Source organism: Lutra lutra, chromosome 8 (genome assembly GCF_902655055.1).
Source record: "Lutra lutra chromosome 8, mLutLut1.2, whole genome shotgun sequence".
In the NCBI taxonomy this organism is placed as follows: domain Eukaryota; kingdom Metazoa; phylum Chordata; class Mammalia; order Carnivora; family Mustelidae; genus Lutra; species Lutra lutra.
In genome coordinates, this window is record NC_062285.1 from 40,701,477 (window position 1) to 40,713,966 (window position 12,490).

Sequence of the window (12,490 nt, forward strand, 5' to 3'; positions counted from 1 at the left end):
TTTTTTCCATTGGACATTCTTTCCTGCTTTGTCGAAGATTAGTTGACCATAGAGTTGAGGGTCTGTTTCTGGGCTTTCTATTCTGTTCCATCGATCTATGTGTCTGTTTTGTGCCAGCACCATACTGTCTTGATGATGACAGCTTTGTAATAGAGCTTGAAGTCTGGAACTGTGATGATGCCACCAACTTTGGCTTTCTTTTTCAACATTCCTCTGGCTATTTGAGGGCTTTTCTGGTTCCATATAAATTTTAAGATTATTTGTTCCATTTCTTTGAAAAAAATGGATGGGATTTTGATAGGGATTGCATTAAACGTGTAGATTGCTTTAGGTAGCATAGACATTTTCACAGTATTTGTTCTTGCAATCCATGAGCATGGAAACTTTTCCCATTTCTTTGTGTCCTCCTCAGTTTCTTTCATGAGTACTTTATAGTTTTCTGAGTATAGATTCTTTGCCTCTTTGGTTAGGTTTATTCCTAGGTATCTTATGGTTTGGGGTGCAATTGTAAATGGTATTGAGTCCTTAATTTCTATTTCTTCTGTCTTACTGTTGTGTATAGAAATGCAACTGATTTCTGTGCATTGATTTTATATCCTGACACTTTACTGAATTCCTGTACAAGTTCTAGCAGATTTGGAGTGGAGTCTTTTGGGTTTTCCACATAAAGTATCATATCATCTGCAAAGAGTGATAGTTTGACTTCTTCTTTGCTGATTTGGATGCCTTTAATTTCTTTTTGTTGTCTGATTGCTGAGGCTAGGTGTTTAGATTCTTTTGATAATTTATGCCTCTTTAGGAATTTGTCCATCTCATCTAAATTTTCTAATTTGTGAGAAGATTGTTTGTCTATAGTGTTCCTTTATAATCTTTTTTAATTTCAGGAAGGTCAATAGTGATGTCCCACTTTTATTCCTGATTTTGATAATTTGAATATTCTTTATTATTTTCTTGGTCAGTCTCGCTGAACATTTGTAAAATTTGTTGATGTTTCAAAGAACCAGCTTTTCACTGATTGTCTCAATTTTCATATCTGTTCTCCATTTTATGTATTTTTACTCTCATCTTTATTATTTCCTTCCTTCTCCTTGCTTTGGATTTAGTTTGCACTTTCTATTTTCTTCAGGTATAAGGCTAGATTATTGAAATTGAGATCATTCTTTTTTAAAAAAAAGCATACTTATTGATAGCTATAAATTTGTTTCCTAGCTCCTCTTTAGCTCTATTCCAAAAGTTTTGGTATATTGTGCTTTGTTTTTTCAGTCATTTCAATGTATTTTCTAGTTTCCCTTGTAATTTATTTTTGACTCAGTGGTTACTTAGGAATGTATTGTTTAGTTTCCACATATTTGTGAATTTTCCCTTTTTTTGGTTTTTATCTCTAATGTCACTCCATTGTAATGAGAGAATCATATTTTGTATTAACTTAATCTTAAAAAATTATTGAGGCTTATTTTGTATGCTAGCAAAATGGTCTCTTCTGGAGAATGTTGTATGTGTAGTTTGAAAGTATTATGCTGTTATTGGGTAGAATGTTCTCTAGATGTCTGTTAGATCTAGTTGGTTGGTACTGTAGTTTAATCTTCTGCCTCATCTTTCCTTTTTTATCTTTTGCCTAGTTGTATCTATTATCAGAAGTGGGATATTGTCATTTGCAAATATCTTCTCCCATTCTGTGGGTTGCCACTTTGTTTTCTTGACTGTTTCCTTTGCTGTGCAGAAGCTTTTGATTTTGAAGAAGTCCCAAAAGTTTATTTTTGCTTTTGTTTCCTTTGCCTTTGGAGACATATCTTGAAAGAAGTTGCTGTCGCTGATATTGAAGAGATTACTACCTATGTTCTCCTCCAGGATTCTGATGGATTCCTGTCTCACATTGAGGTCTTTTATCCATTTTGAGTTTATCTTTGTGTACGGTGTAAGAGAATGGTTGAAGATATTTGCAAATGACAGTACAGACAAAAGGTTGATATCCAGGATCTATAAAGGACTCCTCAAACTCAACACACACAAAACAGATAATCATATCAAAAAATGGGCAGACGATATGAACAGACACTTCTCCAATGAAGACATACAAATGGCTATCAGACACATGAAAAAATGTGCATCATCACTAGCCATCAGGGAGATTCAAATTAAAACCACATTGAGATATCACCTTACACCAGTTAGAATGGCCAAAATTAGCAAGACAGGAAACAACATGTGTTGGAGGGGATGTGGAGAAAGGGGAACCCTCTTACACTGTTGGTGGGAATGCAAGTTGGTGCAGCCACTTTGGAAAACAGTGTGGAGATTCCTCAAGAAATTAAAAATAGAGCTTCCCTATGACCCTGCAATTGCACTACTGAGTATTTACCCCAAAGATACAGATGTAGTGAAAAGAAGGGCCATCTGTACCCCAATGTTTATAGCAGCAATGGCCATGGTCGCCAAACTGTGGAAAGAACCAAGATGCCCTTCAATGGACGAATGGAAGGAAGGACGAAAGGAAGATGTGGTCCATATACACTATGGAGTATTATGCTTCCATCAGAAAGGATGAATACCCAACTTTTGTAGCAACATGGACGGGACTGGAAGAGATGATGCTGAGTGAAATAAGTCAAGCAGAGAGAGTCAATTATCATATGGTTTCACTTATTTGTGGAGCATAACAAATAGCATGGAGGACAAGGGGAGATGGAGAGGAGAAGGGAGTTGAGGGAAATTGGAAGGGGAGGTGAACCATGAGAGACTATGGACTCTGAAAAACAAAATGAGGGTTTTGAAGGGGTAGGGGGTGGGAGGTTGGGCGAACCAGGTGGTGGGTATTGGAGAGGGCACAGATTGCATGGAGCACTGGGTGTGGTGCAAAAACAATGAATACTGTTAGGCTGAAAATAAATTTAAAAAAATTAAAAATAAATAAATACAAAGAAGTAAAAAAAAAGAGGTGAATTAAGTTTGTGATACTTATAGATAAGATTGTTACATTTGCCTTTTGCTCTGTCATGCTTTATATTGTATTTATAAATATATTATATTTTATACAAATAAAAAATGTGAGCAAGAAAAAAAAAGAACACTGAAAAGAAATTAAAAAATAAAAATTTTTAAAAAAAGAAAAAAAAGAAATTTAACACTATGTTGTATTCCCAAGTATGGCCTTCCTGTAATATAATAATTAAATAAAGTACTTAAAATATTAAAAAAAATACTGAAAGAAAAAAATAAATGTTGGCAATTACTTTACATTTAAAAAATGTATGGATTGAGTTTTCCTTCAGAATGGCAGAATGTTAAGTGTAGCATTTCTTCTCTCCCATGAAATAACTAGATGGCTACAGGAATTCATAAAAAGAATCATTTAAAGTTTCTGGAGTGGAAACACATGAACTAAAAATAGAAAAACAGGGGCACCTGGGTGGCTCAGAGGGTTAAGCCTCTGCCTTTGGCTCAGGTCATGACCTCAGGGTCCTGGGATCAAGTCCCACATTGAGCCCCACATCGAAACCCGCATGGAGCTCTCTGCTCAGCAGGGAGCCTGCTTCCCCCTCTCTCTCTGCCTGCCTTTGCCTACTTGTGATCTCTGTCTGTCAAATGAATAAATAAAATCTTTGGAAAAAAAAAAGAAAAACTAGAGAAAGCTAACAGAGTTGTGTTTTAAAGGAGTAACAAAATTAATAAAACTTTAGCTAGACTGACCAAGAAAAAAACAGAAAAGACAAAAATCATGATTGGAAGAAGTTCAGCACTATTGGCCTTATAGAAATAAAAGACTATTAAGGAGTACTGTAACAACTCTCTCCCAACAAACTAGATAATCTAGAAGAAGTGTACAAATTCTTACAAACACTACCAAAACTGGCAGAAGGGGAACTAGAAAATCTGAGTAGAGTTCTCACAGGAGATTGAATTAGTAACTGTAATACTACTCAGGTCCAGATAGCTTCACTGGTGAATTCTACCAAGTTTAAACATGAATTAGCTTCAACTCTTCTTAAACTCTTCCTAACAATAGAAGAGAAGGGGACACTCCACAACTCATTATATGAGGTCAGCTTTACCCTGATACCAAAGCCAGAAAAATACCTTGCAAGAAAAGAAAACTTCAGAGCAGCATCCCTTATGACTATAGATGTCAAAATCCTGAGCAAAACATGAGCAAACTGAATATAACAGAATAGAAACAGGATTACACACCACAATCAAGCTGGGATTTAAACCAACAATATAAAGTTGATTCAAACTCTGAAAATCAATATAATACATCATCTTGATAGAATAAAAGACAAAAGCCACACTATCATCTCAAGAGACACAGAAAAAAGTACCTGACAAAATCCAACCCTTTCATGATTAAAAACACTCAACAAGCAAGGACTAGATGGGAACTTCCTCAACCTAGCAAAGGGCACCTACAAAAAGCCCATATCATTCTAATGGTGAAAGATGGAAAGCTTTCCCCATATGATGAAACTAAATAAGTATGTTGGACATCAATACTTGTATTCAATATTTTAGTCAGGCAAGAAAAAGAAATAAAGGCATCCATTTTAGGATGGAAAAAGTAAAACTCTTTCTATTCACAGGTGGCATGATCTTTTATATAGAAAATCATAGAAATCCATTAAAAACCATTAGAACCAATAAATGAATACAGCAGAGTTGCAAGATGCAAGATCAATACACAAAATTTAATCATGTTTCTACAGATTTGTAATTAACAATTCAAAAATGAAATTAAGAAAACAATGTCATTTAGCCTCAAAAATATTTGGGAATAAATTTAACAATGAAGTGAAAGCCTGTAGATGGACAACTACAAGACATGAGTTAAGAAATTAAAGATTTAAATAAATGGAAAACATCCCATATTCATTGTTGGAACATTTAATGTGTTAAAATAACCATAGTCTCCAGTTTTACCTACAACTGAATTTTGGGTAGAAATTGACAAGTTGATCCCAAAATTAAAATGAAAACATAAATGAGCTCAATAGCCAACACACCTTGAAAAAGAATTGAGAATAGAGAAAAGAAGAATAAAGTTACAGGACTTAGATGTTCTCTATTTCAAAACTTACTACAAAACTGTAATCATCAAGACACGTTTTTTTTTTTTAAAGATTTTATTTATTTATTTGACAGAGAGAGGTCACAAGTAGACGGAGAGGCAGGCAGAGAGAGAGAGAGGAGGAAGCAGGCTTCTTGCCGAGCAGAGAGCCCGATGCGGGACTCGATCCCAGGACCCTGAGATCATGACCTGAGCCGAAGGCAGCGGCTTAACCCACTGAGCCACCCAGGTGCCCCATCAAGACACGTTTTAACTGGTTAACTGGTTAAGGATAGATACATAAATCTGTGGAATAGAATCGACAGCCAGAAATAAGCTCTTACTTATATGGTCAATTGATTCTGACAAGGGTGTCATTATATTGTGACTTATACTAAGAAATATGTCTTCATATACTAAGAAATATTTGGTCTTCACCCCTGTTCCTGACATGGAGTATCTAAAATCCTTATAATTTCCTAAGTTAGAAGAGAGATGAAAGTGTCTTTTGGTATCTTCAACAAGCTCCTTTCAGCCCTGAGTTAATGAGTTGACTCTTGGAAACCCTCTAAGGATGTAAGCTGGTTACCAGAGTAATGAACTCTATAATTATAAGGTTGGGATATTCAGCTCCTCTATATCTTCTGACAGGGGAGTGGGGATGGAGATAGACTTGACCACTAACAGGCAATGATCATATTAATTATGTCTTTTGAAGCATGAAGCATGCCAGGGGTATGCTGCACCCCAAAACTCCACTTGGGACAGAAGACCCTGTGCTCTGGACCTTTTGGAACCTTATTCTGTATATCTCTCCACATGGCAATTCACTCATATCTTTTAGTATTCTTCTTAATAAACTGGTAATCTAGTAAGTAAACTGTTTCCCTGAGTTCTGTGAGCTGTTCTAGCAAATTAACCCAAGGAGGGGTCTTGGAAACTTCTGATCTATAGCTAGTGGGTCAGAAGCACTGATAACAACCTGAACTTGTGATTGGCATCCAGAGTGGTGTGTGGGGTGGGTGGGTGGGGGGAAGTTTTGTGTGTGTGAACTCTTAACCTGTGTGATCTGACATTAATTTTAGGTAGGTAGTATCAGAATTCAGCTAAAATATAGGACACCCAACTGGTGTCACAGAATTATTTGATGTGGAGGAAAAAAATGCACTATCTGGTCATCAAGGTTTTCATTATGAGTAGTGCTGTGAATAGAGAGAAAGAGATACACAGGAGAGTTTTTCCTCTTTACAGGTGCTAAGACAGCAGAATGAGGGCAAGAATTATCTCTTCAACAGATGGCACTGAGACAACTGGTTAGTTATATGCTAACCGATGAAACTAGGCTCTTATATCATACCATACATAAATATCAACTCAAATGATCATAGATGTAAATAAAACTAAAGCTCGTAAGAGAAAACACAAGAGTAATTCTCAGAGATCATGGGTTAGCCAATGGTTTTTAGATACGGTACCAAAAGCATAAGTAACTGAAAAATTAGACTTCATCAAAACTGAAAAATTTTTGCTGCAAATAATATCATCAAGAAGGTTAAAAACAGCTCACAAGCTAGGAGAAAATGTTTGCAAACCATACATCTGATAAAGTACTTGAATCTAGGATACATTAGTAACTCTTAAAACTCAATAATTAAAAGACAAATAACCAAATTAAAAATAAACTAAAGACATACATTGCTCCAAAAAAGATACACACATGGCCAAAAAGCACACCTGAAACTAATGATATATTAACTGTATATTAACTAATTGAATTTAAATAAATAAATTAATAGAAAAAAGAAAAATAAAAGGTGCTTAACATCATTACTTATTGGGGAAATGGAAATCAAAATCACAGGGAGGTAATACTTCATACCCACTGGGATGACTATCAGCACAATGACAAATAATGACAAGTGTTGTCCAGGTTGTAGAGAAATTGGGACCCTCATTCATTACTAGTGGTAAGGTAAAATGGTACAGCTACTTTGGAAAACACTATAGCAGTTCATCAAATTGTTAAACAGAGTTGTCCTTTGACTTAACAATTGTACTCTTAGGTGTATATATAAATGAAATGAAAACATATGCCAACACAAAACTTGTTCAAGAATGTTCACAGTGGCATTAACAACAGCCAAAAAATGGAAAACATTTTAAGTGTCCAACAGCTGATGAATGGATAAACATGTGGTGTATCCATGCAATGGAATATTATTTGACAATAAAAAAGGATGAAGGTCTGATGCATGCCACAATGTGGATGAACCTTGAAAACATTATGCTAAGTGAAAGAAGCTAGTCATAAAAAACAACATATTATATTTCCATTTATATGAAAAGCCAGAATAGACAATTCTATAGAGATAGAAAGTAGATTAGTGGTTGCCTTTGGCTGAAGGGAGTGGGGGTGGAATGGGTTGGGGAGAAATGGACAGTGACTGGTAATGGGTATGGAGTTTCTTTTTAGTGTGATGAAAATGTTCTAAAATTTGACAGTGGTAATGGTTGCTCAACACTGTGAATGTTATAAAAACACTTGTTTATTTTTAAATAGGTGAATTTTTATCATACATGAAGTATATCTCAATAAAGATGTTAAAAGTAAAGAGTAAGCTAGTATCTGGCATGTGTTAAGCATTTAATAAGGTAAACTATGAAATTAAAAAAATGTGTTAAGCATAATTCTTTGAACAGTTCTGCACTTCTCTGTAGTAGTGAAGTAGAGGTTTGTGTCAGAAATGACTGATAGTCTGAGAACATGGGGAAAAGGTGGTGGCGATGACAGAAGACCCCTAGCAAGAAAGAAAATTTAGAGATGGGAGAGGAATAGGGATTCCTTTTAGGGGAATGTTAGATGGTAGGGTGGATCCATCCACTGAAGATTAATATGAATAATCTTCATATTAATTCAAACGTGAATTAATATGAATTAATATGATTTATCCTCATAACAGGAAAATTTTGGTTAAATAGATATAAAATCTTGCTACTTTGGCAATCACCTGAGTTTCCCTTCCTAAAGAGTTTGAAGTTGGTGAGCTGATGGATATATTAAATTATCATATATAGTGAAGGAGTAGATTGGATAGTAATGTTTACATAATTTTTTAAAATTTTTTAAAAGATTTTATTTATTTGAGAGAGCAAATTGAGAGAGAGAGAGCGAGACGAGCAGGAGGCAGAAGCAGAGGGAGAGGGAGAAGGAGACTCCCCACTGAGCAGGGAGCCTGATGCGGGGCTCCATCCCAGGACCCTAGGACTATGACCTGAGCCGAAGGTAGATGCCCTATCAACTGAGCCACCTAGATGCCCCTTACATAATTTTTAAAAAGTAATATAGTTATTTAAAATTGTTTTCTTGTAGGTGTCTTCAGAAGACATACCCTTCACAACTCCCATCCCTTGGTGTCATTCTCATAATTCATGAATGAAGCTCTGTCCATTATACAATGTGCCATCACTAGTGTCATCAACCGCACCCCCTCTCAGTTGTTAAAGGAGATCATCTTGGTGGATGATTTTAGCTCAAATGGTGAGCAACTTGATCAAAGAATAATAGTTTGTTGACTGTGTTGGGCTGGGAAAGTGTTTTCTCTTAGAGTTTAGGACACTTTGAGCTCCTTCTACAGTGAAGAGAAAGGGATCATTTATTGAGGCCCTATGTGCTGGACACAATAATCTTCACAAAGTCAAAGCAGAAGGTCATCATCTTGATTACACAGATAGGGAAACTAAGACACAGAGAGTTAGACCACATAATGTGACCAAATTGCATCGCAAGTTAATAGTGGAGCTGAGTGAGGTCCAGGACTGAGTGGCTCCAAAGCCTTTCTATGCACCATGATGGAGACCTGAGGGGGTGAAGTGGGGTCCAAAATTAGACATCAGATACCAAGAAGGGAGTCAGAACTGTTCCCTATGAGGAAAAGCAATCTTCCTGGGTAATTAAATCCAGAGAAAATGGAGCTCTGGATGTGGAGACTCTTCATAGTGGCCATGTTTCTTACTCAGAGCATGCCCCCTCCCCACCTCTGTCTAGTTTACCAGGGGGGACAGGGAGAAGTGGGAGATTGTGGACCTGAGTCCTTATTTTCTGGGATTTTAGAATCCCGGTTCTTCCTTTATAAGCTCCATGTCCATGGGTATCTCAACTTCTCCATGTTCCGGTTTCCTTATCTGCAAAACATGAATGTTGGTAATAATAACTATCTCATAAACTGTAAGGAGAGTTACATGAGATAACCATGGCAGCTGACATTGTTCCAAGCACCTTATGTGTGTTAACTGTTTTAATCATTATAATAACCTATGGGGAAGAACCATTGTCTTGGCCATTTTACAGATGCAAAAACCTAAGGCATAGTCTGGCTAAGGAATTTGCTAAATACCGCAGTGCTGGTAGGAGAAAAAATTGAGATTTGCAGATTCCAGAGCCCTATCTCTAGCCACTATGTTCACTAATATAATATGTAGGTTATGAATAGTACTTAGCACATAGTAACCTCTCAGCCAGTGTTAGCTCTTAGTTTTTTAAATTTTGAAGAAACTAGAAAAAAGTCACAGAGATTTGGGCTAGGAATAAGGAAGAAATTTCTGAGAGTAAGGACTGTGGAGTGGCTGATCATGAGAGGCAGAATGTTTTCCTTCTCTGGGGGATCTTTAAGTACCAGACAGGTACTTATTGCAGATTCAAATTAGGGGCAGTTTGAACCAAGAAGAAGAGGCAAATGGCCTCTAAACTTTCCTTTTTGGATTTCCAGACACTAAAAATATTCCTTTAATGTTTTAAATACCTTCCTTTCTTATCGTTTCAATATAAATGCACAAAAAATAATTATGAAGGTACAGTTCCTAAGCTGAATTCCATTGAAAACCGAAGAAAAGAAAATGGCTGAGTTCATTCCTTTCTGGGCAGAGACACCTGGTTTTTCAGTAAGAAATAAGAACTTGATTAGAAAGACTCTGTCCTAGACATTTGAACACACCTTGGCACCACTTCCTGTCTCTGTGAGATGATTTGAGGCAAATTATCTCACCTGTCTGAGACTCAGCTTCTTTATGGGAAAAATGTAAGAGCTGAGCTGAGGGACCCCTGAAGATATCATTTCCTGTGGGAAAAAAATCAGTGGCTCTTTAATTCCACATTTCATAAAGAGTAGATAAGAATTATTTCAAGATTTCTACCTATGGAACAATGAAATCAAAAGGTACAAGATTACCTTTTGTCTGCATTGGGTAGACACATAAAGAGAAGTCAAGCAAAACTCTGGATCGTTCCAAACTATTCCCCTATCATATAACACATCTCTCTCACTTTGGTCAAGAACCCATTATGCTTTTCATAGAGATAATGTGTAAATGGGCACAGAAGAGGGGACTGTTAGTCATTCTTTGACCGATGTCCCTGGGATAGGAATTAGCTTCTCTCTCATTAACCATGAAAATATCAACTAGATTGGTTCTATACAGAACAGAACTTAAGAATCTGTTTTGTGTTAAATTGAAGAAAATAAATGGAAGTCTACCACATAGGCCACAAGAGAAACTTACTGTTCATTTGACTTTGTGGAGCAAGAAACTCAACTACTTTATGTCTCCAGTTCCTCATCTATAATACAGTGGAAATAATAGTGTTTACCTGATAGCACAATTTTGAAGATTAAATAAGACATGTCAAGTCCTCAACATAGGACTTGCTCCCAATAAATGTTAAGTAGAGTTATTACTCCCTATTTACCTTAAAATCATTGGTAGTATGTTGAAATGCCATAACTTGGTTATGTCCCCTTCTTTTTTCCCCTAGATATGAAGCTTCATTTTTATCAGGTCAAATATTTCAACTGTCAATAGAGCTAATCCAACTTTTTCAGAATTTGTACTAATATAAGTGGGATTATCTATTTTCTCTCCAATTTTAGGCAAATTTTATAACTAACAACTATTTATTGAGTTTGCACCAAAAACAGGCATTATGCAGGGAAGACAATATCAGTGACTTCAAGAAATTCCCGTATTAATTTATGAGGCAAGACATACCTATGGAAAGATATTTCAATATATGAAGAATGGTGTATGAAGAATGGTGTGTCAAATTGAGTGAGCTGTCACTGAGTGCAAGAAAGCCTGGAGAAATGGCTGGGATGAGCTAGAGAGCCTTCCTGGAGGAGGAGGACTTGGATTGGGACTTGAAAATTTGGTAGGATTTAGAAAAAAAAAAACAGTGGAAGATTGGGTGTGTGGTAGGTGTGGGAGATAGAGAGTGATGGAAAGAATGATATGAGCAAAACTGCCAAAGCCAGAAGCAGCCTGAGCTGAGCATCCTGGAATAAAGAATTTGGGGGCAAAGAGGACCAGTGGGAGAGCAAGGCTGAGAAGGGAGCACAAGCTTACTTTAGAAGATCCACTGAAGGGTCTTTAATTCTTGTGCTGGACTGTAGTCATTATTTCTGAGAGGATAAATCAGAATCTATAAGTCATAAAATTTTGGAATTGGAAGGATCCTGACATATTATCCAGCCTTCCTTCTAAGTTGAGGAAACAGAGATACCCAAATGAGAAGTGACAGAATTAGATAGTAAGGGAGGTTGAATTACACACTAGATATCCAGGGTCTATGGCAAACTTTTTCCCCTTTTTTCTTTTTTTTCCACCTTTTTTGAACACAGTTTATTTAAGAACTCATATGGAATACTCAAGTGATTTTTAATCCTCATCTTCCTTCTCTTCTTTATTCTGGTTAATCTGGAAGTACTGTAATTCCTAATAATGCTCTTAACAACTATGTACGACCAACCACACAGATTATTCTTTATATTTTTTGGTGAGATTTTTAAAATGCCTTTTAGGACAAGGTACCTACCTCAGAAGTAATGGTAATCCTGTTCTTGCTCCTTTCAATGATTATAACACCTCCACCAGGATTTTCAGGTTTTCCATTCACCTTGATTTTTTTTTGAAGAAATTGCTAAAAAAAAGTATATATATATATATATATATATATACACACATATATGTAGAATCCATGATTCCATCTTCTATGGGTGGGTGCCATCAAGGGTGAACTTCAGAACCTGCTCCTCCCTCTCTCAATTTGCCATAAACCTTTCAGGGGCACAGTGGTGGCAGGAGAAGAAAAAAATATGGCAACCCCTTCTGACTGCAAGTAGTCACTTTCTGTGAGTAGTACTTCCTGAAAGTAGTGACTAGTTGAGTGTAGGGACTTTCCAGCTTAGTTTCTCACAGTTGGAGCAAACAGCCTTCAGATCCACTGACTCTCTTTACATTTCCAATTATTGAGTCAGTCTTCCTGGAGTGCATCTGGGAAACTTCTAACATAGGGCAAATTTTTGTGCCATGGTCATGTAGGTATTGCTTCCAGATCTTGATCACTTCAGCACTCATAAATCTACTTTTCTTCTGAGGGAGGAACCGGCAAGAATCTCATCT

The 12,490-nt window shown here is 36.5% G+C and overlaps 1 protein-coding gene and 1 long non-coding RNA gene across 2 annotated transcripts in view; one reads left to right on the forward strand and one right to left on the reverse strand.

Annotated features, from left to right (window-relative positions):
* Positions 1-12,490, forward strand: part of GALNT8 (polypeptide N-acetylgalactosaminyltransferase 8) — a 50,960-nt gene that overhangs the window by 19,748 nt on the left and 18,722 nt on the right. The window contains 2 exon segments of the mRNA XM_047741469.1: positions 8,409-8,463; positions 8,465-8,576. Of these exon segments, the coding sequence (XP_047597425.1) occupies positions 8,409-8,463; positions 8,465-8,576 (167 nt within the window).
* On the reverse strand, positions 8,672-12,002 carry LOC125107060 (uncharacterized). The gene is made up of 2 exons (XR_007129456.1): positions 11,904-12,002; positions 8,672-9,220 (listed from the first exon to the last, which is right to left on the reverse strand). It is a non-coding gene; the product is annotated as an uncharacterized LOC125107060 (long non-coding RNA).